Source organism: Bos indicus, chromosome 7 (genome assembly GCF_029378745.1).
Source record: "Bos indicus isolate NIAB-ARS_2022 breed Sahiwal x Tharparkar chromosome 7, NIAB-ARS_B.indTharparkar_mat_pri_1.0, whole genome shotgun sequence".
Classification (NCBI taxonomy): domain Eukaryota; kingdom Metazoa; phylum Chordata; class Mammalia; order Artiodactyla; family Bovidae; genus Bos; species Bos indicus.
The window spans coordinates 39,144,295-39,171,320 of record NC_091766.1 but is presented as its reverse complement, the minus strand read 5'-3'; the positions used below and the strand labels follow the sequence as shown (position 1 = coordinate 39,171,320).

The 27,026-nt window shown below is 44.8% G+C and overlaps 1 protein-coding gene across 1 annotated transcript in view; it reads left to right on the top strand.

Moving 5' to 3' along the window:
- COL23A1 (collagen type XXIII alpha 1 chain) overlaps window positions 1-27,026 on the top strand; it is a 406,940-nt gene that overhangs the window by 322,135 nt on the left and 57,779 nt on the right. The window contains exon 3 of the mRNA XM_019964762.2: window positions 3,736-3,780. Within this exon, the coding sequence (XP_019820321.1) occupies window positions 3,736-3,780 (45 nt within the window). The remainder of the gene's footprint in view (window positions 1-3,735; window positions 3,781-27,026) is intronic.

Here is a 27,026-nt window from a genome sequence, read left to right as displayed (position 1 = left end):
TAACTACAAACTCAGTAGTGCAAGAAATAGCATGTTTCTCACTTTTTAAAGTTTGTTTAAACACAGGTATACCTGTGGCGGATTCATTTCGATATTTGGCAAAACTAATATAATATTGTAAAGTTTAAAAATAAAATAAAATTTAAAAAAAGAAGAAGAAAAAAAAATTAAATAAAGTTTGTTTACCCTTCTAAGCTCAAGCCCCCCAGTCCATAAGGCTGGCATGAAATTCATTCTTACCTCACCCATGGGGTTTGCAAAGGTTTCAGAGTCTAATATGTAACTCCTCCCCTCCACAGGAGTCCCTTCTCTCTCTCTTCCTCAGAAGCCCTCCGTCCTCCCCATCCAGGACATCCCCCCTAATAAAAGTTGGAAGCACCACTGACCTGGGGCCACCTCTGCTATTCTGCTCTGTCCCAGACCCCCATTTCAGGTGCACAAATGGTCATGTGTGTGTGTGTTAGTCACTCGGACATGTCTGACTCTGCAATCCCATGGGCTGTAGCTCACCAGGCTTCCCTGTCCATGGGATTCTCCAGGCCACAATACTGGAGTGGATTGCCGTGCCCTTCTCCAGGGGATCTTCCTTACTCAGGGATCAAACCCAGGTCTCCCACATTGCAGGCAGATTCTTTACGATTTGAGCTACCCAGGGAGCCCACAAGTGGGGATGACTACCTGCTTGAAAATGAAGAGAACAATAAAGAGAAACACACACAGGCACACTAATTTCTCAGTGAGCCATCCTGCCACAGACCTGGTTCACAGGCTGGTCTCTGCCTCTACTCTGTGATTGTTCCAGGAATTTTTGAGGGGGTTTAAAGTTGGCTTTTTTTTAAGTTTGTTTGTTTTTTTTTTTTAATGTGGACCATTTCTAAAGTTTATTGAATTTGTTACAATATTGCTTCTGTTTTATGTTTTAGTTTTTTGGCCCTGAGGCATGTGGGATCTTAGCTCCCCCATTAGGGATCAAACCTAAAACCCCTGCATTGGAAAGCAAAGTCCTAACCACTGGAACATCAGGGAAATCCCCTTAAAGTTGACTTTTACAAAAGAACAGTGGTGCTGGGAAATCTGGTCAACCACTTGTAAAAGAATGAAACTGGACCACTTTCTAACACCATACACAAAAATAAACTCAAAATGGATTAAAGATCTAAACGTAAGACCAGAAACTATAAAACTCCTAGAGGAGAACATAGGCAAAACACTCTCCAACATACATCACAGCAGGATCCTCTATGACCCACCTCCCAGAATATTGGAAATAAAAGCAAAAATAAACAAATGGGACCTAATTAACCTTAAAAGCTTCTGCACATCAAAGGAAACTATTAGCAAGGTGAAAAGACAGCCTTCAGAATGGGAGAAAATAATAGCAAATGAAGCAACCGACAAACAACTAATCTCAAAAATATACAAGCAACTCCTACAGCTCAACTCCAGAAAAATAAACGACCCAATCAAAAAATGGGCCAAAGAACTAAACAGACATTTCTCCAAAAAAGACATACAGATGGCTAACAAACACATGAAAAGATGCTCAACATCACTCATTATCAGAGAAATGCAAATCAAAACCACTATGAGGTACCATTTCACACCAGTCAGAATGGCTGCGATCCAAAAGTCTACAAATAATAAATGCTGGAGAGGGTGTGGAGAAAAGGGAACCCTCTTACACTGTTGGTGGGAATGCAAACTAGTACAGCCACTATGGAGAACAGTGTGGAGATTCCTTAAAAAACTGGAAATAGAACTGCCTTATGATCCAGCAACCCCACTGCTGGGCATACACACTGAGGAAACCAGAAGGGAAAGAGACACGTGTACCCCAATGTTCATCGCAGCACTGTTTATAATAGCCAAGGCATGGAAGCAACCTAGATGTCCATCAGCAGATGAATGGATAAGAAAGCTGTGGTACATATACACAATGGAGTATTACTCGGCCATTAAAAAGAATACATTTGAATCAGTTCTAATGAGGTGGATGAAACTGGAGCCTATTATACAGAGTGAAGTAAGCCAGAAGGAAAAACATAAATACAGTATTCTAACGCATATATATGGAATTTAGAAAGATGGTAACAATAACCCTGTGTATGAGACAGCAAAAGAGACACTGATGTATAGAACAGTCTTATGGACTCTGTGGGAGAGGGAGAGGGTGGGAAGATTTGGGAGAATGACATTGTAACATGTAAAATATCATGTAAGAAACGAGTTGCCAGTCCAGGTTCGATGCACGATACTGGATGCTTGGGGCTGGTGCACTGGGACGACCCAGAGGGATGGTATGGGGAGGGAGGAGGGAGGAGGGTTCAGGATGGGGAACACATGTATACCTGTGGTGGATTCATTTTGATGTTTGGCAAAACTAATACAATTATGTAAAGTTTAAAAATAAAATAAAATTAAAACCAAAAAAAAAAAAAAAGAACAGTGCTTATGACACAAGCTGTTCCTAAGTTGCCTCCAGGCCCGGCCCAGAGCTGGGAGCACAGTGAGGGGCAGGATGAAGAGAGGTATAAATTACAATCTAGTGTCTGCGACTTCGTTTCTGCACACCTTCTCCCACCTGAGAAAACAGGAGAAAGAACCAGAGGTAGTTAGACTAACGGGGAGTGAAAACAGAAACAGGGAGGGGAAGGCAAGGAGGCATGAGCTCCGCCCTCCACTCCAAGGCCAGGTGAGCTGTTCTCTGAGCCCTGCCGCCTGTTCCGGTACCTAGAGCCCTCTCCCTCTTCAGCATCTCAGTCACTCTGGTCTTGGGGGCTGATGTGGGCCCAGGGGCAGAAGGAGAAGGCAGGATGGTCTACATCAGATTCGGAAAGTACAAAACCATGTGGATGAGACTGGATACCAAAAAGCACATGCATCAGTGTGCACATTATGTGCAATAAATCACAAGAACTTTATGGTGTCTCCCTAGAGCTGTGGGGAAGGGGAGGGAGGTGCCAAAGTGTTTAATGAACAGAGGAAGGAGGTAGGTGGATAGGATAGAGCCTGTTATCTCTGAGTTTAAGCATCTGAGATGCCATGATAGTGTCTTTTGGAGAAGGGCATCAGATGGTAAAGAATCGCCTACAATGCGGAAGACCTGGGTTTGATCCCTGGGTTGGGAAGAACCCCTATAGGAAAGCATGGCAACCCAGTCCAGTATTCTCGCCTGGAGAATCCCATGGACAGAGAAGCCTGGTGGGCTATAGTCCATGCGGTTGCAAAGAGTCAGACACGACTGAGCAACTGAGCCTGTACACACGACAGTGTCTTTATGTAGTGTGCTCTCTCTGTTGCTTTATTTTAGTGAATATTAAAAAGCATTTGTCCAGGCTTTCATAAGATAACTGCCATCCTCAGCCTTATTTTTCTTGTAAGTCGGAAGTTTCTCAGTGGCAATCTCCTGCCTCAAGAGTTTCTAGGCAGTATACATTTTTGAATGGGAAAGGACTTGTGAATGAAATAATAAACAGATAATTGAATAACTAAATGAATGAGTGGGGGATGAGAATGCAACCAATAAGGATGATCCAGAGGAGCAGGGGTAAGGGAGGGACAGGAGACAGAGCTTTCTTCACACTTCTCTCCACTCTCCCAGCCAGCAAGGTGGTGGGCAGGCTATCCCCCCGGCTGCTGCGATGAATGTGAGTTGGGGGCAGCTGGCAGCAGGCAGGCTGTCCCCAAGGCCACTGGCTTCCCATCTTAAAGAGTCCATCCTTGTTTTCTGTCTAGGCCCCCCTGGACGGCGTGGCAAGCCCGGAAGAAGAGGTGATCCCGGTGAGTCCCAGGTTTTCTTAGTTCCTAAACCTCGACCTGGAAGTCTGCCCTTGACCTGGAACCTGGCTGGAGGCGCCAGTCCCCACAGCAGCCCATAACCAAGGACCAGGTCTCTGTCTCACCCTCCAATTCCAGCCACTGTCCCCAGAGCTGCAGTGCCCAGTGCTGCCTTCTTGGCATCATTTCAGTGTCACAGTTCCAGTGACAGTCCCGTCTATGCCCTCGGCCACCCCCTGAACCTCATTATCAGCCTCAGAAATTTTATTTATTTTTTTATTTTATTTTATTTTTAAATTTTACCCCCGTCTCCCACTCTGAAATGACCTCCTGTCTTTGTGGGAATAGATGGTGATTCCACCACCCAGGGTTGCTACCCTGGGTCCCTTGACACAAGATGGTTCTCCTCCATGTCCCCATCCCTCCACAGACTTGGCCAGTCCTTCCCTTGGCAGAGCCACCAGGAGAAGACCCCTTCACTTTCCTGCCATACAACCTTCAGACTCGCCTGCATTTGCCATCAGCCTCCCTCCTGCCATCTTCCTTTCACCCAAAATGCACTCTTTCATACCCTTCGCCCAACTCACCGTAAAGCTTCCCTCAGAGGCTGCACACCCCTGTTGGGCTCCCATCTCCTCCACCTTGCCTTCCGCTCCTCCAAGCCCCTCCAGTCTCTTTTCACTGCCAATCCACTCACATCATTTTGGCCAAAGGTTACCACTGACCTCCTGGTGGCCACACAGGCAGACAGCAAATGCATTGCTGTCTCTCTTCCTGAGCCTCATATTGGCTGTTCCCCAAGGCCCCCTGCTGACTCTTGCCTGTGTTTTCTCCCGCATCTCTGACCCCTTCTCATATACCTTTCCTATGAGACCCCACTTGCCTCTTACATGGATTTGCCCTTGGCCTTCTTTCTCTCCCACCCCTGTGGCTCTGGCACCCCCATAATGCTGATAACGCCCCTCTTCCTTCCTCTAGCCAAGTCATCCCCTCTGGACCCAGAGGTTGAACCTGGCCCCACTGAACCCAGCACTTCCCCTAGCCTGCCCTCATCCAGCTCCCCATTGCAGGGAAGGGACCTCCAGCCAGCTGCTTCCCTATGCAGGCAAGGGGCATCCTCCTTGATCCCTCCCTCCCCACTCCCACACCAAACGTCCCATCTGTCCGCCTCAGTCTGTCTCAGCACAGTTCTCACTACTCCTCCCATGCCCCCCACCTCCAGCTATGTCCAGGGTCCTCCCACTCTGAACCTGCGCTCATATCTTCCCCCACCCAGATCTCTCCTCCTGTACCTGGACTGTTACCCCAAGTTCACTATGCTTTGTCCTTTTGGCCTAGCTCAAGCATCTCCTCCAAAAAGTCTTATCTAATCCTTCTGGCTGGGGACAACACCCCAAGTCTACAGATGCATTTAACAGCCTGGTGCAGAGGAGCCTCCAGGGAATGGAAATGCACAGAACCGTGAATGAATGAATGCACACACGCTCAGCCCCTAGGCAACTTCGTAGGCAACTTCGTAAGGACAGCATGGTGGTAACCATGCTCCACCATCAGGAGGACCCCAGGCAGACTGAATCTGGGAGAAACAAGGCAGGTTCTCTGTGAAGCTCAGATTCTTCTTCCTGGCCCTGGGCATGGGCCTCTTGTCCCCACGATTTGCTACATGCTTACCCAATCTAGTTCCTTACTAGATAAACTCCCCAGAGTTCACTGGCAGGAAATGCCTTTCGTGGTACTCGGTTTGCTTTGACTTCCAGAAGCTGGAGACTATTTTGTATTTGATTACAATGGATTTTCTGTGTAATCACTCCCCACCCCGCACCCCCTGCACCACTGCCTGCCAAATACACACTTCATCACTCAGTTCTCATTTATGCCCTCGTAAAAGATTTTATTGCCTTTTATTGTAAGCTCCTGATGTCCTTTTTGGAAGAAAAAGAGGAATAGATAGTGACTTTTTTTAGGACAAAGTATATTACTCAACTTAAAAACTCATTAGAATTATGACTCCAGTTCATAACTGATCTAAAAGTCAAGGGAAAATCAAGGACTCAATGGACCCCTGACCCCATGCTGTGTCCTCCCAAGTCCTTCATCTCATGTGATCCTCACAGAGCTCTGCGAAAGATACGAATTTGTTATTATCCCCATTTTGTAGATAAGGAAACTGATGCTTCACGGGGAGAAATGTCTTGTCTAAGGTCAGCTGCTGGGCAAGGGGTGGGCAGCCCCTCCTTGCCTTCACTACCCTTTCCCATGGGATGCCCTGTGGTCTGCCCATCACAGAATGGTGTGAGCAGCACGGAGCAGATGTCCCTCTCTGATTAGCTTTGGCTGGGCCTCGTGTTTATTTCTACAGTTTCACATACATGCACCTCTTGGCTTTGGGTCCTTCCCCTGTACAAACCAGGCTTTTCTTGAGCCCCAGGGAGAAAGGTTTTTGTTTGTTTGTTTGTTTGTTTGCCTGATGGGACAATATCTGGCTGAGAGGGTTTCTTGCTGCTGCTGCAGACAGAACTGACCCAGCCCACCTGTGGAGATGGGGCCTCTCCAGCTCTCAGTGGGAGCCTTTGCCTGGAATATACTTCACAGGGCCTTCAGTGTTTTTGTATGTTTATCATAATAGAACGGATTTTTTCGTCTCCCCAGTAGCCTATTTCTCAGCTGAGGAAGCCCAGCAGTATCCTTGGGATCCTCTTTCTAGGGAACTTAAGCAGGATTTTTTTTTCTCCTTCGGGATTCCCCTTTCTCCATGAGCATCGATCAGTCTTTCCTGGCTCCCCTAGCTCTAGATCCCTCCCTCAGTCCCGGAACTCCCTGAAGTGCTGGTGGTCTGCTCTGCAAACATGTCCTTCTCCACCAAAGATGGGCTCCCAGAGCAGTTTGACCTCAGGCACTAAAGAGATGGCCAATAAATGCTTGTTGACAGGAAATAGGGAGGAAAGGGAGGAGAGAGAGAGAGGGACTGATGGGCAAATGAAAGATAAAGGGTTAGGAGGCAGGAAGGGATGAAAACAAATTTTGCTTGGCTGTGCTAAACCTATAGAGACAAATGGAGCCACTCACCAGATCTCTGCAGGTGCCAGCCTTAGATCAGCAGTTTTAGTGTTAAGGTTTTCTATCCACCTTGGTCCTAAGGAACACTTTCTAAAAATACAGCAGAAGCACTGCCGGAATGGTAGAGTAAGGACCTCTGAAAATCAGCTCCTCCATAGAAGCCACAATAATGCTAGGAAGAAAATGACCTTTTCCAAATTCTGAAAATCAATGTCTGGTAACAACCTAAGAAATGTTAATTTTATAAAAAGGTCTGAACCTTGCTGAGAGCAGTGAGGTTTGTAGCTTTTTAATTTGCTCATCTCCCCAGCCCCATGGTAACCCTAAAACCATCACAGCCTCACAATCACAGTACCTGTGAAAATGAGCAGCCACTGGAGGTGGCAGAACAAGTTCGAAGCTCCTCAAATGCTCATTCTCCAAAAATTGTCACTGTCAGCTCCCTGGAAAGGCCCATACACGTGACTTGTCTTTTTTTTTTTTTTTTTTTTTTAACTGATGCAGAGCTCACTTACTGGGAAAAGCCATATCCTAAGAGTGTTTGCCAGAAACACTCAGCAACAATTGTTTAACATTGCAGCTGCCTAAAGTGGCAATACCAGTTGAAGCAACAAGAAGCTGACACAGCAACTTAAATGAAAATCAAGGGGATGAACTGTCCAAAGAAGCTTTAAAATGCTCCAACATACCTGGGGATCTAGAATATACATGCCTGCGTAGGGAAAGACCTAAAAGAACCCCAGTCTCTCACCTCTCGCTGACCTTGAGGCTCCATTCAAGCAAAAAGTGAAGGCAAAGGCAGAGTTGTAACCTGATAGAGTGTTGAAATTATGCTCAACACACACAAAGAGTCCCTTGGCACAGAATGGGAGATCTACCAGTTCAAGGCATTAAAGAAAACCTCTGACCTAAGCTAACAGTTAAGAAAACCAAGCAGAGAATCCAGTAACTGCCATGACAAAGAGTACACATTTCAGAGAAAATGTGTACACATGTAGCTCAGAAAAGGCCCTGAACAAACAAAAACAAACTCTGGAAAGGAGGAGGAGTATCTAATTTCTAGAGTGGCCACATTTGACTATTTGAAATACTGTTTTTAACAAAAATTATGAAACACACAAAGATATAAGAAAGTGTGGCAATGGGGGGAAAAGCGGGGGGGGGAAAGCAGTTAAAACTATCAGTGAGTAAGCCCAGATGAACTTACTAGACAAAGATTTTATAATGGCTATTACAAATATGTTCAAAGAACTAAATGAAATCATGTCTAAATAATGAAAAGAAACTATTAAAATTATGTACCACCAAATGGAGATTATCAATAAAAAGATAGAAAGTGTATTTAAAGGAACAAAATAGAAATTCTGAAGCTGTAAAGTACAATACTGAAATGATTAATTCACTAATGGGGCTCAAAAGTAGATTCGGGCTGGCAGAAGAACCAGCAAACTTGAAGATATGTCAGTTGAGATGATCCTGTCTAAGGAAGAGTGCCTGCTCCACACACACGTGAAAGAAAAAATCTTGAAAGCAGTGAAAGAACAATGACTCATCACAGAAACGGAATCCTTGATAAGATTAATAGCTGATTTCTTATTAGAAACCACAAAAGTCATAAGGCAGTTGGTATGACATATTCAAAGTGATGGGAAAAAAGAAAAAATTGTCAACAAAGAACTCTATAACAAGAAAAACTGTTCTTAAAAAATGAAAAAGAAAATAAGACAGGCCCAGGAAATCAGAAATGAAGAGAATTCATCACTAGCAGTGTGCTCTACAAGAAATATTAAAGGGATTCCTTCAGTCTAAAATTAAAGGACATTAGACAGTAATTTAAATCCACACACACAGAATTAAAGAGTTTCAATGAAATAACAGATAAATATGAAAGAGTATAAAATTTTTTTTTTCATTTTTGACTGCACTGGCATTTGGGATCTTAGTTCCTCAATCAGGGATCAAACCCACACCCCCTGCACAGGACCCAGGTTCGATCCCTCACCAAAGAATTAAGATCCCACATGCTGCATCATGCAGGCAAAAAAAAATATATATATAAGACATACAGAAATCAAGTAGCAAATTGATACACATAAGTCCTACCTTCTGAGAAATTATATTAAGCATAGATCTTTCTATAGATCTAAGAATCAGACCCAGACATATTACAGCAAAATACTGAAAGTCAAAGAGGAAGTCTTGAAAGCAGCAAGAGAGAAACAACTCATCCATACAAGAGAACTTCAATAAGATAAAAACCCTGACTTCCCACCAGAAATAATAGAGGCTAGAAGGCAATGGGATGATCGGACCCATTCAAATGACTAAACAAATACAAACCACCAACCTAGAACCATATGTCCAGCAAAACTCTCTTTCAAAAATGAAAGGTAGAGCTTCCCTGGTGGCTCAGCAGGAAGAATCATTCTGCCAATGCAGGAGAGTTGGGTTTGACCCCTGATCCAGGAAGATCCCACCTGCCACAGAGCAACTAAGCCTTTGCACCACAACTACTGGGCCTGTGTCTAGAGCCTGGGAGCCAAAACTGCTGAACCCCCTTCGCCCTAGAACCTGTGCTCCAACGATGAGAAGCCCACACACCTCAGCTAGAGAGTAGCCCCTGCTTGCTGCAGCTAGAGAAAATCCCTCACAGCAATGAAGACCCAGTGCAACCAAAAATAAAAATAAATACATACACACATAAAATTATTTTTAAAAGACACATTCTGTTTTTTTAAAAAATGGAGGATAAAGAAAATTTTGCTTTATTGACAACGCCAAAGCCTTTGACTGTGTGGATCACAACAAACTATGGAAAATTCTTAAAGAGATGGGAATACCAGACTACCTGAGCTGCCTCCTGAGAAATCTGTATGCAGGTCAAGAAGCGACAGTTAGAACTGGACATGGAACAACAGACTGGTTCCAAATTGGGAAAGGAGTATGTCAAGGCTGTATATTGTCACCCTGCTTATTTAACTTATATGCAGAGTACATCATGAGAAATGCTGGGCTGGATGAAGCACAAGCTGGAATCAAGATTGCCGGGAGAAATATCAACAACCTCAGATATGCAGATGACCCCACCTTTATGGCAGAAAGCGAAGGACTAAAGAGCCTCTTGATGAAAGTGAAAGAGGAGAGTGAAAAGGTTGGCTTAAAACTCAACATTCAGAAAACTAAGATCATGGCATCCAGTCCCATCATTTCATGGCAAATAGATGGGGAAACAATGGAAACAGTGACACTTGCTCCTTGGAAGGAAAGTTATGACCAACCTAGACAGCATATTAAAAAGCAGTGTCATTACTTTACCAACAAAGGTCCATCTAGTCAAAGCTATGGTTTTTCCAGTAGTCATGTATGGATGTGAGAGTTGGACTATAAAGAAAGCTGAGTGCCGAAGAATTGATGCTTTTGAACTGTGGTGTTGGAGAAGACTCTTGAGAGTCCCTTGGACTGCAAGGAGATCCAACCAGTCCATCCTAAAGGAACTGAGTCCTGAATATTCATTGGAAGGACTGATGCTGAAGCTGAAACCCCAATACTTGGCCACCTGATGTGAAGAACCGACTCATTGGAAAAGACCCTGATGCTGGGAAAGATTGAAGGCAGGAGGAGAAGGGGACGAGGGAGGATGAGATGGTTGGATGGCATCACTGACTCAATGGACCTGAGTCTGATTAAGCTCTAGGAGTTGGTGATGGACAGGGAAGACTGGCGTGCTGCAGTCCATGGGGTCGCAAAGAGTTGAACACAACCGAGCGACTGACCTGAACTGAACTGAAAGAAAATTACACAATGATGATGGTTACACAATTCTGTGAATATATCAAAAAGTACCTGTTTATGCTTTTAAAAGAGTGAATTTCATGGTATATGAATTACACTTCAATAGGACTAGTTTCTTTTTTTCTTTAATCCAATGAGTTTACTTTTCACTTAGACTTCTAATTAGCACCACTGCCGGCCCTGCACAGAGTCTGACTAGGGTGATTGCCAGAGCAAACCTCCATACCAAAATGCTGGAGAGCCATCTCAGGTGCCATTTCAAAACGAGCCTCTTCAAACCTGTTGTGCAGTCAGTGTTTGTTCGGCAACATGAGCCAAACAATGGAAAACCACCATCTGTGTTTCTCTTCTTTCTGTGTGTCTACATGTGTGTCTGCACAGAATGCATACATGTGTTAGAAAGAGGAAGAATGCTGCGCTGTAACTGCAGCCAGCACTGGGCTTTGGTGCCCCCTCTGAGCCACTGATGTCCTGGGCACTTTATGCACACACAGTATCTTACTCAGTCCTCGTAGCAGTCCAGAGAAGCAGGATTGTTACTCCCCATGTTTCTCCCAAGCAGACTTTGCCTCCAAGGGTACAGCCGCGTGCTCAAGGTCTAGAGCTCGTGAGCTGGAGAGCCAGGTTCTAAGGCCTCCACACTCCCTGGCAGTATTGCCCTGTTTAAATCCAGGGCCTGAGGCCTGACCTAATCGCTTGGCTTGCTGACTCAGTACTGGCTCTGGATTTGCCAGCCTCCAAGCCTCATTTCATCTACCTGCAAACTCAGTTCAAAAGCCTTGGACCACTCTGCTCCCCTGGGAAAAACCCAAGAAGCATGGCTGAAGGTCATTTCCTCATGGGTCAGTGGGCTTCCAAGAGTCAAGAGCCAGGCCCTGTAACCCAAGCTGCTGAGTGGGAAGAGGCAGAGGCCTGGATAGGAGCCAGAGCCTGTTGGGCAGAGCAGGGAGCCGGCAGAGTGGGAGTCAGTAGTCCCGGCACAGGCCAGAGGGGCCGGTGTGCGTTGTGAGCAGGGATGGTGACCCCAGCAGCCTTATGCACTAAGGCCAGCCCCACCTCCAAGTGTGCAGGCCACGTACTTGCCAGACTATGGGAATTCTTCCCAGTTTGCTTTTCCGGGAATACAGCCTTTGGGAAACACTCAGGAAATGATCATCCCCAGAAGGGCTAAGAGCTCTAGGTAGGTAGACGTTGTAGGCCCCAGGCCCTCCGCCCACCTCTGCTTGGCTGTCAAGGAGCAGCTCCTGCACCCTTCTAACCCTGAGGCGTGAGGACACTTGGCTCCCCACTTGGGAAACACTGTCCCTATCAGGCTGTATCAGTTCGGTTAAAGAGGCTCCAAAACCATCAAACCCTCTGCTCCCTCAGACCCATTTTATTTCCCATGTTATCTGACTCCTATTAATTGCTCCTACATTCCCAACAGCAAATAAAGCACATACAGCCAATGCCTGAATATTTGAAAACATACTTGAAAACTGTGTGCAGAATGGAGCCAGGCCCTGGCCAGACCACCACGTGGCCTCCTGGAGACCCTGCAGCCAGCCTCACTTCCTAAGCAGGGAAATCCCTGGACAGCCCAAGCCAAGCTCTTGGCTGGCCAGCGAGTCCATCTCCAGAGGCTGCTGGCGGCCACTGCATAAATCTTGTATGGTTTGCCCTCCATGGAGTTAACCAACCACGTATCAGAATTTTAATTTCCAGAAGGTTCCAAAAGGCAAAACTTGAATTTCCTGTGCGTCAGCAACTATTTACATAGTATTTACACTGTATTTACATTTTGTGTGGTATGACAAGTAATCTAGAAATGCTTTCAAATATACAAGAGGATTGCGTAGGTTATATGCAACTATAACTATTTTATATAAGGGATTTGAGCATCCTTGGATTTGGATATCTTGGGGAGTCATGGAACCATTCCCAACCTTAGATATCAATGATTGACTATACAACGATGTCAGAAGTCGAGGGCTCGGCTCTCCTGACCTTCTTCCCTCTCATCCATTCAGCATGTATTTACAAAGTACTTGTGTCTGCCAGGCCCTGTTCTAGGCCTCAGGGAGGTGGTGGGAAGCCAGACACACAGAGCCCCAGCTCTCAGGGAGCTGCCTTGCTGGTGGGGCTGACAGAAATAAACAAAACATGCATAAGTGGATTTCAGGAGTAAAGACTGTGATAAGTGCTTGGAAGAAAATGGCAGGCAGCTGTGATGGAAGCAAGAGCAAAAGGTGAGGAGATGTCTTCAGTTTCGCGGTTGTGAAGACAGGTGTGAATGTCCGAGGTTGAAGAGAGCTGGGCCCTTGGGGAACTGAGAGAGAGACAAGTGAGACCCAGTGCGTAGCTAAGCCTGATAGAGCAAGTAGCAGGGCCACACAGGAGTCTAGGTCTCCTGAGAGTCTAGGTATTGTTATTCCATGTGAATGGGAAGCCCTGGGAAGGGGTGAGCATTTTTAAAAGCCCCACTGGGTTTCCCTGGTGGCTCAGATGATAAAGAATCTGCCTGCAATGCAGGAGACCTGGGTTCAGTCCCTGGATGGGAATGATTCCCTGGAGGAGTTCATGGCAACCCACTCCAGTGTTCTTGCCTGGAGAATTCCGTGGACAGAGGAGTCTGGTGGGCTACAGTCCATGGGGTTGAAAAAGAATAGGACACAACTGAGCGACTAAGCGCACAGCGCCTGCTGGTTGGTGGGACTGAGGTGCCCAGAAGAATGAGGTTGTAATGCTAGTGCCAGTGCTAAGTGATGGTGGCTGGTGATGTGCTGCCAGAAGGGCTCATGAGAGGTGACGGTGTGTCTAAAGTCCCTCAGCTGGGCTAGAGGGTTTCCCTGATAATTCAGATGGCAAAGAATCCTTCTGCAATGCAGGAGAGCCCGGTTAGATTCCTGGGTCAGGAAGATCCACTGGAGAAGGGACGGGCTACCCACTCCAGTATTCTTAGATCTCCCTTGTGGCTCCAGCTGGTAAAGAATCTGCCTGCAATGCAGGAGACCTGGGTTCAGTCTCTGGGTTGAGAAGATCCTCTGGAGAAGGGAAAGGCTACTCACTCCAATATTCTGGCCTGGAGAATTCCATGGACTCTATAGTCCATGGGGTCGCAAAGAGCCCCGGACACCACTGACTTTCACTTCACTTCACTTCAGCTGGGCTAGACGTGTCCTGTCCCACCAGTGAAGGCACGTGTCTCTGAAATGCTGCCATTCCCACTCTAGCCACTCTTCTGAGGATGGTGGAAGGTGCTGTGGGTCTGGGGTCCCATAGCTCTGCTTCCAGCCTGAACTGCTCCCCACTAGCTAAGTGACTTCAGACATGCCACACACCCTCTCAGGGGCCTCAGGGGACACTCGGTGAATGTAAGAGCTCTTTCTGGAAAAATAGTTTGCCCTTGGTTAGACTTGAAGTCAGGCTGCCTGGATCATGCTGGGTTCCAGCAGGCCAGGACCAAGGCATAATAAGCTTTCTGAGCCTCAGTTTATTCACCTGTAAAATGTGCAAGTTCAGTGGCAGCAGGGGTTAAACGAGAAGTCTGAGGAAAGGAGATAATGGAGTTCCCAGAGCATGAGGAGCCCTAAGTGACTGATGGATACTTTTTCTTTTTTTTTTTTTTTCCTTATTTTTGAGAGAATTCATTTTTAAGCTTCTGTTTCATATCAAAGTATATGGCAACCCACTCCAGTGTTCTTGCCTTGAGAATCCCAGGGACAAGGGAGCCTGGTGGGCTGCTGTCTATGGGGTCGCACAGAGTCGGACACGACTCAAGCGACTTAGCAGCAGCAGCATAGCCAATTAACAATGTGATGATAGTTTCAGGTGGGCAGCATAGGGACTCAGCCATGCATATACATGTATCCATGCTCCCCCAAACTCCCCTCCCATCCAGCCTGCCACATAACATTGCACAGAGCTCCCTGTGCTACCCAGCAGGACCCAGCTGGTCATCCATCCTAAATAGAGCAGTGTGTGCATGTTGATCCCAAACTCCCTGACCATCCCTTCCCCCATTCTTCCCACTTAGCAAGTTTGTTCTCTAACTCTGTGAGTATTTCTGTTTTAAGGATAACTTCATCTGTATCATTTCCACATATAAAGGATGGCATACAATATTTCTCCTTCCCTGTCTGACTTACTTCACTCAATATGACAGTCTCTAGATTCAACCATGTTGCTGCAAATGGCATTGTCTCATATCTTCTTTATCCATTTTATCCACATCTTCTTTATCCATTCCTCTGTTGAGGAGGAGGGACATTTAGGTTCCCTCCATGTCTTGTGTTGTGCTTAATCGCTCGGTCACGTCCGACTCTTTGTGACCCCATGGACTCTAGCCTTCCAGGCTCCTTTGTCCATGGGGATTCTCCAGACAAGAATACTGGAGTGGGTTGCCATGCCCTCCTCCAGAGGATCTTCCCAACCCAGGGATTGAACCCAGGTCTCCTGCACTATCGGCAGATTCTTTACCATCTGAGCCATCAGGGAAGCCCATTGTAAACAGTGCTGCTATGAATATTAGGGTGTATGTATCCTTTTGGACCATGGCTTTCTCTGTATATATGCCCAGAAGTGGGATTGCTGGATCATATAGTAGCTCTAGCTTTTAGTTTTTTAAGGAGCCTCCACACTGTTCTCCATAGTGGCTGTACCAAATTACATCTCCACCAAGCAGTGTGGGAAGGTTCCCTTCTCTCCACACCCTCTCCAGCATTTATTGTTTGTGGATTTTTTTTTTATCATAGCCATTCTGACTGGTCTGAGGTGATACCTCCTTATAGTTTTGATTTTACATTCTTTAATCATTAGCAATATTGAACATATTTTCATGTGCCTTTTGGCCATCTGTATGTCTTTGGAGAAATGTCTGTTTAGGTTTCCTGCCCATTTTTTGATTGGGTTGTTTATTTTGATGATGTTAAACCTTATGAGCTGTTTGTAAATTTTGGAGACTAATCCCTTTTTGGTCACATCATTTGCAGATATTTTCTCCCAATCTGTGGGTTGTCTTTTCATTTTGTTTATTGTTTCCTTTATTGTGCAAAAGGTTTTGAATTTAAGTAGGTCCCATTTGTTTATTTTTGTTTTTATTTCCATTTTTCTGAGACATAAATTGAAAAAGATGTTGCTGCGATTTATGTCAGAGAGTGTTCTGCCTATGTTTTTTTCCAAACTTAAAATTTTTAGTTTGTATTGGGGTACAGCAGATTAACAATGTTGTGGTAGTCTCAGGTGAACAGCAAAGGGACTCAGCTATACATACACATGTATCCGTTCTCCCCTAAACCCCACTCCCATCCAGGCTGGCACATAACATTGAGCAGAGTTCCATGTTCTATACAATAAGTCCTTGTTGGTTATCCATTTTGAATGTAACAGTGTGTATATGATCTTCCCAAGGTCCCTAACTATCCCTTCCCCACCCCACTCCCGGCAACCATAGGTTCATTTTCTAAGTCTATGACCCTCTTTCTGTTTTGTAAGTAAGTTCATTTGTATCATTTCTTTTTATATTCCACATATAAGGGATGGCATACGATATTTCTCCTTCCCTGTCTGACTTGCTTCACTCAGTATGACACTCTCTAGGTTCATCCATGTTGCTGCAAATGGCCTTATTTCATTCTTTTTAATGACTGAGTAATATTCCATTGTATATATGTACCACATCTTTATCCATTCCTCTGTCAATGGGCATCTAGGTTGCTTCCATGTCTTGGCTGTTGTAAACAGTGCTGCAATGAACATTGGGGTGCATGTACCCTTTTGGATCATGTTTTTTCTCCAAATATATGCCCAGGAGTGGGACTGCAGTGTCATATTGTAGCTCTATTTTTAGTTTTGAAGGAACCTCCATACTGTTCTCCATAGTGGCTATATCAATTTACATTCCCACCATCAGTGTAGGAGGGTTCCCTTCTCGCCACACACTGTCCAGCATTTATTGTTTGTGGATTTTTTGATGACAGTCTTTCCGACCAGTGTGAGGTGATATCGCATTGTATTTTTGATTTGCATTTCTCTAATAATTAGAGAAATGTTGAACATCTTTTATGTGCATATTAGCCATCTGTATGTCTTCTTCAGAGAAATGTCTATTTAGGTCTTCTGCCTATTTTTGATTGGATTGGTTGTTTTGATGATGAGCTGTTTGTAAATTCTGGAGACTAATCCCTTGTCAGTCACATCATTTTCAAATATTTTCTCCCAGCCTGTGTGTTGTCTTTTAATTTTGTTTATTTCCTTTGCTGTGCAAAAGCTTTTGAGTTTCAGTTCAGTTGTGTTCAGTCACTCAGTCATGTCCAATTCTTTGCAACCCCATGAATTGCAGCACACCAGGCCTCCCTGTCCATCACCAACTCCCGGAGTTTACCCAAACTCACGTCCATCAAGTCGGTGATGCCATCCAGCCATCTCATCCTCTGTCATCCCCTTCTCCTCCTGCCCTCAATCTTTCCCAGCATCAGGGTCTTTTCTAATAAGTCAGCTCTTCGCATCAGGTGGCCAAAGATTTGGAGTTTCAGCTTCAACATCAGTCCTTCCAATGAACACCCAGGACTGATCTCCTTTAGGATGAACTGGTTGGATCTGCTTGTAGTCCAAGGGACTCTCAAGAGTCTTCTCCAACACCACAGTTCAAAAGCATCACTTCTTCAGCACTCAGCTTTCTTCACAGTCCAACTCTCACATCCATACATGACCACTGGAAAAACCATAGCCTTGACCCGATGGACCTTTGTTGGCAAAGTAATGTCTCTGCTTTTCAATATGCTATCTAGGTTGGTCATAACTTTCCTTCCAAGGAGTAAGTGTTTTTTAATTTCATGGCTGCAATCACCATATGCAGTGATTTTGGAGCCCAAAAAAATAAAGTCTGACACTGTTTCCACTGTTTCCCCATCTATTTCCCATGAAATGATGGGACCAGATGCCATGATCTTAGTTTTCTGAATGTTGAGCTTTAAGCCAACTTTTTCACTCTCCTCTTTCACTTTCATCAAGAGGCTTTTGAGTTCCTCTTCACTTTCTGCCATAAGGGTGGTGTCATCTGCAATCTGAGGTTATTGATATTTCTCCCGGCAATCTTGATTCCAGCTTCTGCTTCTTCCAGCCCAGCGTTTCTCATGATGTACTCTGCATATGTTAAATAAGCAGGGTGACAATATACAGCTTTGACATACTTCTTTTCCTATTTGGAATCAGTCTGTTGTTCCACGTCCAGTTCTAACTGTTGCTTCCTGACCTGCATACATTTTGAGTTTAAGTAGGTCCTATTTGTTTATTTTTTTTCTTATTTCCATTTTTCTGGGAGATGAATCAAAAAAGATCTTGCTGCGGTTAATGTCAGAGAGTGTTCCGCCTATGTTTTCCTCTGAGAGTTTTATAGTCTCTGGCCTGTGTAGTTGGATACAAAAGTATTCTTACAAATCAACTCTAAAAACATCAATAATCTAATAGAAAAATTGTCAAAAGATATGAATAGAGAGTACACAGAAAATACAGCCTCTAAGTATGCAAAGAGCTGTTGAGGTCGTTAATAGTGATGGTTACTCTTGCAGCTCCTCCTGCATCTCCTGAGCTGCACCTTACACCAGGCCACAGGCTCCTATCTCAGGCGCCCAGGCCCTCAGAATGATAATCATAGTCTGAGCTTTATTGAAGGGAGCTTAGAAGTGAGTGTGAGGAAAGGCCGCAAAAGCTGGAGGACCAGACAAAAACACAAGTGCTGAATCCAGCCATTTTTAAGTTAAAGTTATTGCTTTGTCTGACTTGGGAGCTACACATGTGTATCCGATGGCATCAAAGAGTCCATGGTGAAAAGATGTCTCTCCCCACCTCTCCTGTTCTCTCAACTATTCCCCTACTCGGAAGCAACTTGATGACCAAATTCTTCTGACCACATGGAGATGTTCCACATTTATACAAACAAAAGTCTACCAATTTTTTTAGTATAAATGGCTACCTATTAATATAATGTTATATGCCTTTTTTTTTTTAATATAACAATATACCATGTCAGAACATACAGAACTACTTTGGTCTTTTTCAAAGCTGCTTAGTATCCCATTTTCATAAGCATCCCATCATTTCTTTAAGCCATTCCACTTGTGCTGTTTCTAATGTCTTTACTATCTCAACCAGTTCTGCAGTGAGTATTCTTATACACCTATCATCTTATACATATGTTGATATATCTATGGAATTGATTTCTAGGAGGATCATTGTAGCAACTGGTACAAAAATTTTACATCTTAATTAGTATTGCCAACTCACTCTCTGCAGAGAATGTACTGATTTATCCTCCCTACCCAGGTGTGAGGTGGCTGTCCTCATTTCCCTTGACATGATAAGCCATCAGATTTTTTCACTTTTCCTCATATGATATGATATAGCTTTAACTTTCTTTTATTGAGAATAAAGATTTCTTGTTTCGCATACTTCAGGGCTATATTTTCTGTTCTCTCTATTCATATCTTTTAACCATTTTTCTGTTAGATTATTGATGTTTTTAGAGTTGATTTTTAGGAATACTTTTATATCGAACTATCTAGCCTTTGTGACATGAGTTGGAAATGTTTCCACTCTGGCTTTTGACTTTCTACCTTGCAGAGATTTTTGCTTTTATATGGTTGGATCTGACTTTATGGCATAGCTTCTAAATTATGAACTGTTCTTGGGAAAGCCTGCTCCTCTCCATGGTTAAAAAGAAATTTCCCCACATTTTCCTTTAGGATTTTTATGATTTTTTTTTTTGAAGCTTGTAAATCTTTGATCCTTTTGGAATTCACCCTGATTCATGCAGCGGTATGAATCCAACTTGACTTAGTCCCAATAACCACTAGGCTGCCCACCACCTTCTATTAATAACAGCTCTCACGTCAACATTTCGACGGGCTCAGGTGAAGAGGCCTGGGCAGCCCACAGCAAGGACAGGGCTTTGGATTTGAGCCTCTGTCTTAAGAACAATGGGAAAGTGAGGAGTGGAGGGATGGGCCATGATCGGACTTGCATCTAGCCTCTGAATGGAGACTGGAGAACATGAGGTCTACATATTTGAGGCTGTCTCTGATCCCAGGCACGTCATTTTCATAGCTAGTGAGTTTCAGTTCCTGGGTCTCCAGTCCTCTTTCCAACACCACTTCTAGGTGAACTCCTGGGGATCTTGATAACCTCATAGAAGCCCCTCACACCCTCAGCCACTTAATCCTCACTCATGACTCACAGCCTCAGTTCCTACTTCACCAGCACCGTTGGGGCAGTTGGAAGAGAACTTCCACAAATCCCACCACAGTCACACACCTGCATGTTCTCCCTCCCTGCCCATTCCACAGATGGCCTGTCCAGGCTCCCACCCACAGCTGTGCCAGTGCCAGTCCCTCTTGCCTCCTCAAGGGCATCGTTCCAGGAATCCCCCTTTCTCTAACACATCAGGTCTTCCCCTTCCTGCTGATGACTTCCATTATGCAAACATGCTGCTGCACTTCTCATCCTGGAGAAATACCCTGTCCCGCCGCCTCTCTCTTTCCACGACACTGTCCTCTTCCAGGTGACGTACCATTGTTTATGCTTAGTGTATCTCAGCTGTCCCCTCACTAGCAGGGATGCTCCTTAGGACAGGGATGCTTGTCACTGTCACTGCTGTATCCCGCTTTCCCAGGAGAGGGTCTGGAACGGTGGGCACTCAGTGAATGTCTGTGGGATGACTGAAGTAGGAGATGGGTGAAGAAGCTATTGCAACAATCAGGAGATGCTGGTAACACAGATGAGGTTGTGGTGCTGGGGAGAGACCCAAGTGGATGAGCTCCAGAGCAACAAACAGGGAATGTGCCAAATAGATCGTGTCAAGGAGGACTCCTCATTTTCCTGTTCACCAGCTCGGAAGGAGGGGATGACGTCCACTGAGTTCAGGAGCTGGAGAGGAGCATGTGTGAGGGCAGAAAATCATGAGCATGACTATGCATTCTAGTTTAAGGAATCATGGGGTTATTCAAGGGGAAATCAAGCAGGCAGCTCAAAAAGGGAGCCTGGACTTTGAGGGATGGTCAGCACTGGAGATATACACTTGGGACACTTCCACCTAGTGTAGCCGTGAGTGTGACAGAGCTCTTTGGGGAAGATGGAGAGAGGAGACTGATGAGCAGAGAACTGAAGAAAAGAAAGCTTGGACTTGAACCTTGAGGAGCCTCAGCATGTGGGGCTGGGAGAGGAGACTGAGTCAGCTGAACAGTCAGGGAGGTGAAAGGATGGGACATCTTGGAAGCCAAAGGATGAGAGTGCTTCTAGAAGGAGGTAGAAGATAACTTCAGGAAGAAATCCTTGTCAGGATTATTGATTGGAGGAGGTCCTTGGAAATTTGGTGAATGCCATTTTGATGGAGAAGTAGGAATGGAATCCAAATCGGAGGGTTACAAGGTGAACAGAAGGTGAGTGAGAGGAGACCCCTCTTTCACAGTGCATCTGTGAGGGAGAGAGGAGCTGGGGCAGGAACGAAGGAGGCCGTGCAGTGAAGGGTGGTTTCTCATGTTCAGATCCGTGGGGAAGGATGTGCTTGAAAGTCAGGCTTGACGGTGACTGGGGGAGCATGGGGGTGGCAGGGTCCCAGGAAAGAGGAGGTGGGTCAGCTCCTCTGAGTTGTCCACAAAAATAATCAATAAACAGTCTATAAAAGGAATAGAAAAGAGTTTTATTTGAGCCAAAGTGAGGACAGTAGCCTGGAAGCCAGCCTCCCAGATAATTCTGAGAAACTGCCTCAGAGAAGCATGGTTTTCAGCCCACTTTTCTGTCATGTCAGAATGAAGACCCTCCATTAAAAGAACAATTGTAATGAGAGCTTATTCGTATGAATATCATTCAAGCACTGAAAAGCTATTCCAATTTTGAAGGGTGTTTTAAGTTGATTTTTTTTAATATTTACTTATTTTTATTTATTTGATTGCACTGGGGCCTTAGTTGTGGCATATGGGCTCTGCTTCTGCACCCAGGGATTGAACCCAGGCCCTCTGCATTGGGAGCCCAGAGCTTAGCCACTGTGCTACCAGGGAAGTCCCAAGATGATTTTTTAAATTGTCATTTTTGTACAAATGTCAACTAAATGTATGCATTGAGGTGTGTTCATATGCCTCGGGTTTTTTAATTTGAAATATTAATGGTTACTCTTCCTGAAGAATGTGTTTATTCTAACCTGATAATAGAGTTGCTGCTGCTGCTGCTGCTAGGTTGCTTCAGTCGTGTCAGACTCTGTGCGACCCCATAGACGGCAGCCCACCAGGCTCCCCTGTCCCTGGGATCCTCCAGGCAAGAAGACTGGAGTGGGTTGCCATTTCCTTCTCCACTGCATGAAAGTAAAAAGTGAACGTAAAGACGCTCAGTCGTGTCCAACTCTTAGCAACCCCATGGACTGCAGCATACCAGGCTCCTCCATCCATGGGATTTTGCAGGCAAGAGTACTGGAGTGGGTTGCCATTGCCTTCTCCGATAATAGAGTTAAGTAATGCTAACTGAACTAACTAGTGTTAACTATAATGGTGATTATTTTAGTAATCTTTAAAAAATTTTTTCACATGCGTAAGTAAAATACTAAAACACTTTATATATTTGTCTATTGCTACATGACAATCTAAAAATGCAAATGCGAATTATTGAATAGAAAGTTGTCTGGAAAAACATAGCAAAATTTTACTGTATTAATAGATCAGAAAAGAAGGGACTGCTGCTATTTTCTGCCTTTAGAATTTTTAAAGCAACATATAAACAACAGAGGGTGTTTTAAAGATACAGCCATTTTGTGCCTGTCTTCATCGTTACCTATTGAATCCCAGGGACGGGGGAGCCTGATAGGCTGCCGTCTATGGGGTCACACAGAGTCGGACACGACTGAAGTGACTTAGCAGCAGCAGCAGCATTGACATCTTGGAAGTGTTGGGCTATTGTATCCAACTCTGTACTCCCAGTGACTCTTACGAATAGTTTTTGAGTGATCCTGAAGAGCCTGTGACTTAGATACTAGTGCGGCAGAGAACCGTACACAGTGAAACAAGAGTATTCGCTTATCCACAGAAAGAAGGGAGAAGATGGGATTTGAGACAAACATGGCTATGGTTTTTCCTGTGGTCACATATGGATGTGAGAGTTGGACTGTGAAGAAAGCTGAGTGCCGAAGAATTGATGCTTTTGAACTGTGGTGTTGGAGAAGACTCTTGAGAGTGCCTTGGACTGCAAGGAGATCCAACCAGTCCATTCTGAAGGGGATCAGCCCTGGGATTTCTTTGGAAGGAATGATGCTAAAGCTGAAACTTCAGTACTTTGGCCACCTCATGGAAGAGTTGACTCATTGGAAAAGACTCTAATGCTGGAAGGGATTGGGGGCAGGAGGAAAAGGGGACAACAGAGGATGAGATGGCTGGATGGCATCACTAACTCAATGGACGTGAGTCTGGGTGAACTCCGGGAGTTGGTGATGGACAGGGAGGCCTGGTGTGCTGCAGTTCATGGGGTCGCAAAGAGTCAGACACAACGGATCGACTGAACTGAACTGAACTGGTGGAGGATATCTGTCACCATCAGGGACATTTCTCTCCCTTTGGAGTTCCTTAATGTATAAATCTCATCTGTAAACCACAGGGAGATGATAGTTCCAAGAAAAGATACTTTTGTCTTCTTTGTTTCTAATCTCAACAATTGGTACCACCAGACCTGATGCAGTATTCTTCATTCCAAATGTTCTTCACTCCCACCTCTGGGTCCAGGAGAACCCCCTTGGTGATAATGATTGTGATGACTAATTAGGAAAACTGATGTCATTGCTTCTACCACCATCTTCTGTAAAGCCAAAGACAGTCTTCATAAAGTATGGAGAATCCTCATCAGTGTGTTGCAATAGACACTCCCTGTAGATCCGAAATGGAGAAGGCAATGGCACCCCACTCCAGTTCTCTTGCCTGGAAAATCCCATGGATGGAGGAGCCTGGTAGGGTGCAGTCCATGGCGTCGATAAGAGTCGGACATGACTGAGCGGCTTCACTTTCACTTTTCACTTTCACGCATTGAGAAGGAGATGGCAACCTACTCCAGTGTTCTTGCCTGGAGAACCCCAGGGACGGGGGAGCCTGGTGGGCTGCCGTCTATGGGGTCACACAGAGTCAGACACGACTGAAGTGACTTAACAGCAGCAGCAGTAGATCAGAAAAACAGGCTGAGAAGGCTCAAGTTTGAAAGTGACCCAAAGGGTGATACTGGAGAGAATAGTAACCAGGCAAGTTGACTGTTTTATTGCTGCCATTGGACTATATCTCAGGAGCTTGAATGATGGAGATATTGTTACACTGCTCAGGATGGTGTAACTTCAAGGCTTCATTTCAATGCTCCTATAACTGCATATATTAAAATTTTTAACTTATCACAGGGAAATTTAAAATTAATTCATAAAAAATCATATTTTCCAAGATTTCAAAGGATATGGCAATTTGTGAAGTGTAATATTTTACTTATTAAATGGCTTTTTTCCTCCTCTAATTCTGCCACCTCTATCTGTGTTATCTACTATTAATGAAATCTTGTGCACATCCTTTTGGATTTATTGATAAATTAATATGCATGTCATTTTGGGGGTATGTATATTAGCTACAAATTTTCTATGTGGTAAACATGGTTTATATAGATTAAATTTATCTGACTAATTTGTAGAAATAATTCCAATAAATTGAAACTGCTAGGACTAAGGATACCCAAATTTTATAATTCTGAGTCCACACTCAGAATTTGGACTGAGTTTGAACTTAGAATTATAAATTATAAAATTAAATTATAATATATTTTTCCCTACTATATAGATGGGACTCCATCAATCTTGTCCCCCAGTGTTTATATGGGTATGTTTCCTGAAACTGCACAAATGTTACATTTTTAATCTTTGACAATGTGATATTACAAAGAAATTGCTTTTATTCTGTTTTAATTTAGCTCAATAATCTTCATATATGCTTAATCTTTACTTGTCACTTTGTTATTTCATTTTCTTCTGTTTTTTTTTTTTTTTTTCATTTTCCTTGGTATATCAGTGTCTTTGTTACTGGTTTCTAAGAACTCATAACTAGGGATTTTAGCTATTTTCATGCAATGCAAATGAAATACCATATTTCATTTCCATCAGTTTACTATGGTGTTTTGTATTTTGGTTGTATATTCAAATACAATCATGTTGTGTTTTAAAAAAAAGAACAAAGAACCTCAAACAAGTCAGGGATACATTCTTTCAAGGTTTAAAAATAAAACAGATCATCAGGTACCTAGTGAGTCAGTATGGCCTTGGCACCTGGGAAGCTGTCTTATCAAAAGAGTACCAGCATTGGCATCCCAGGAAGGGATGCATTTGCTCTTTATTTTTAACATGAACAGTCTTTACTTCTGATCAATGCATCCTTTTCTTTAATAATTAAAGCAGAAGTAAGTGTATTTTGATTGGCCATAAATAGGATGTTTTAGTTCGCAGAAAATCCAAGTTAACTCATGTATAAGCCAGAATGACTTCCCCACACCTCAACATGTGGACATGTCTTCTATCAGAGTTAACCAAACATGGAGTAGGCCAGGCACAGGTGAAGGTGCAGGCAGGTGTGTGCGTGTGGCATCAGAAAGGTGATAGTAAGTCCATCTGGTGGCTTTCCTCTTTTTGGTAAAACAGAGAGTGGGGCAGCTGTCTGGAAGTGAGATACCAGCAGTACAGACATCCACATGGCCAACAACCTGCCCCGCCCCTAGTCTAGATTTAGGGTATGCACAGAACGCACCCCCCATCAGGTTACATTCTCAGACATTAGCACCTCATGCATCAATTTTTGAAGTGAAAGAGCTTTGTCTCATCTCTCTCCTTCCTCTATCCCATCACCTCCTCACTCACCCTCCACCATTAAATCCATGAGCAAGTTCTGTCTGTCCTCACTGGCAAGTCCATCTGACTCACTTTTCTTCTTCTCCTCTGCCAGTCCCCAAGTCCAGGCCACTGTCACCTACAGGGGGACGACTGCAGCACATCCTCAAGCCCACTTTTATCCCCTCGAATCACTCCTCTGTGCAGAAACCTTCAGTGGCCCCCACTGTCCTTCAGATCACGCCCCCCACCCCCAGATGATGACATGGAAACAAGACACTGTGGTCTGGCTGACTTGCCTTCTCCCCAGGTCTTGCCCTCCTGCAGCCTGCTCAGCTTTGCCTGAACCCTAGATGCCCAGTGACTTGGCGTGTTTGGAGTTTTTCCCTCCCTCTTCCTCTGCCAGATAACCATGCCTCACCCTCTGGACTCAGCCTAGCCTCCCGTCCCCAGTCAGCCCAGCCTGGCTCTGGTCTCTCATGATGAGCTGGGAGCTTCTTGTGCTTCCTTCCTGTGCCGTTGTTTTCTCAAGTATCAATCCATCCAAGGAGAATTCTGAGAGTCAGAGATCGTGGCCTCTCTCACCCCTGGTCCCACTACCTGCACCCAACACTGATCCATGAAAACGTAGGGGTGGCTGACTGCCGAGGGCCGCCTCTGTGTTCTGGCCTCACCCTCCAGACTGAGGTCTGGGGTTGGAGAGGAACAAGCAGAGGAGTCCCTGGTTTGGCAGCATTGTGGCTTTTAGTGGAATATGTGTAGGATCTGAGAATCGGGAGACTTCCTTCAGACATAAATTCCATCCCTAACCAACAATGTGTCCTTAGACAAGTCACTTCTTTCTCTCTGAGCCTCTGTGTTGTCACCTGCCGATGGGCATGTTTGTCATACCTCAAAGATTACTGAGTAGGTCAAATGCAGTCATGGCTGTATAATGTGGTGTGTACACTCTAAGGTGAGGAATACCTGCGTGTCCTCCATGGGGCAAGTCTCAGCTTGCTTGCACCAGCCTTACTGGAGCTGCCACCTGTGCTTCTAGACTGGCCCCCTTCAAATTTCCCTACACACAGCCAGGCTCAGCACCACTAACCCCAGAGCTGGGCTATGGGCCCCCTCCACCTCCTTATACATCTGCTCAGCCACACAAGCACAAAGCCAGTGCCTGTTAGGAGTATTCTCCCCTCTGCCCAAAATGTTTTCTTTCTCAAGTATCTCCCTTTCCCCAGAAATGAACCAACCCCCATTGAGCTCCAAAATGTATTCTTCAAGAAGGAACAGATCTGATTCCTACCCTGCCTGGCAAAGCCCAACATGGGTGTGCCCCAAGCAGGAAGCAACAGCAGCCTCATGTCATGAATGCACAAACCAAAACTTGCTGGATTGTCATAACCACGCACATGCCCGTCCAGTCCCTCCAAGGACAGAGGTGCTCCCTCTGCCCTGACACAAGCATCAAAACCTTGCAAGGAGGGGTGACTGGGAGCTGTGCAAGGAAGGGGCTGGCCGGGGTGAGGGGACCCTCTCTCCCTTTGATACTTACTATGGC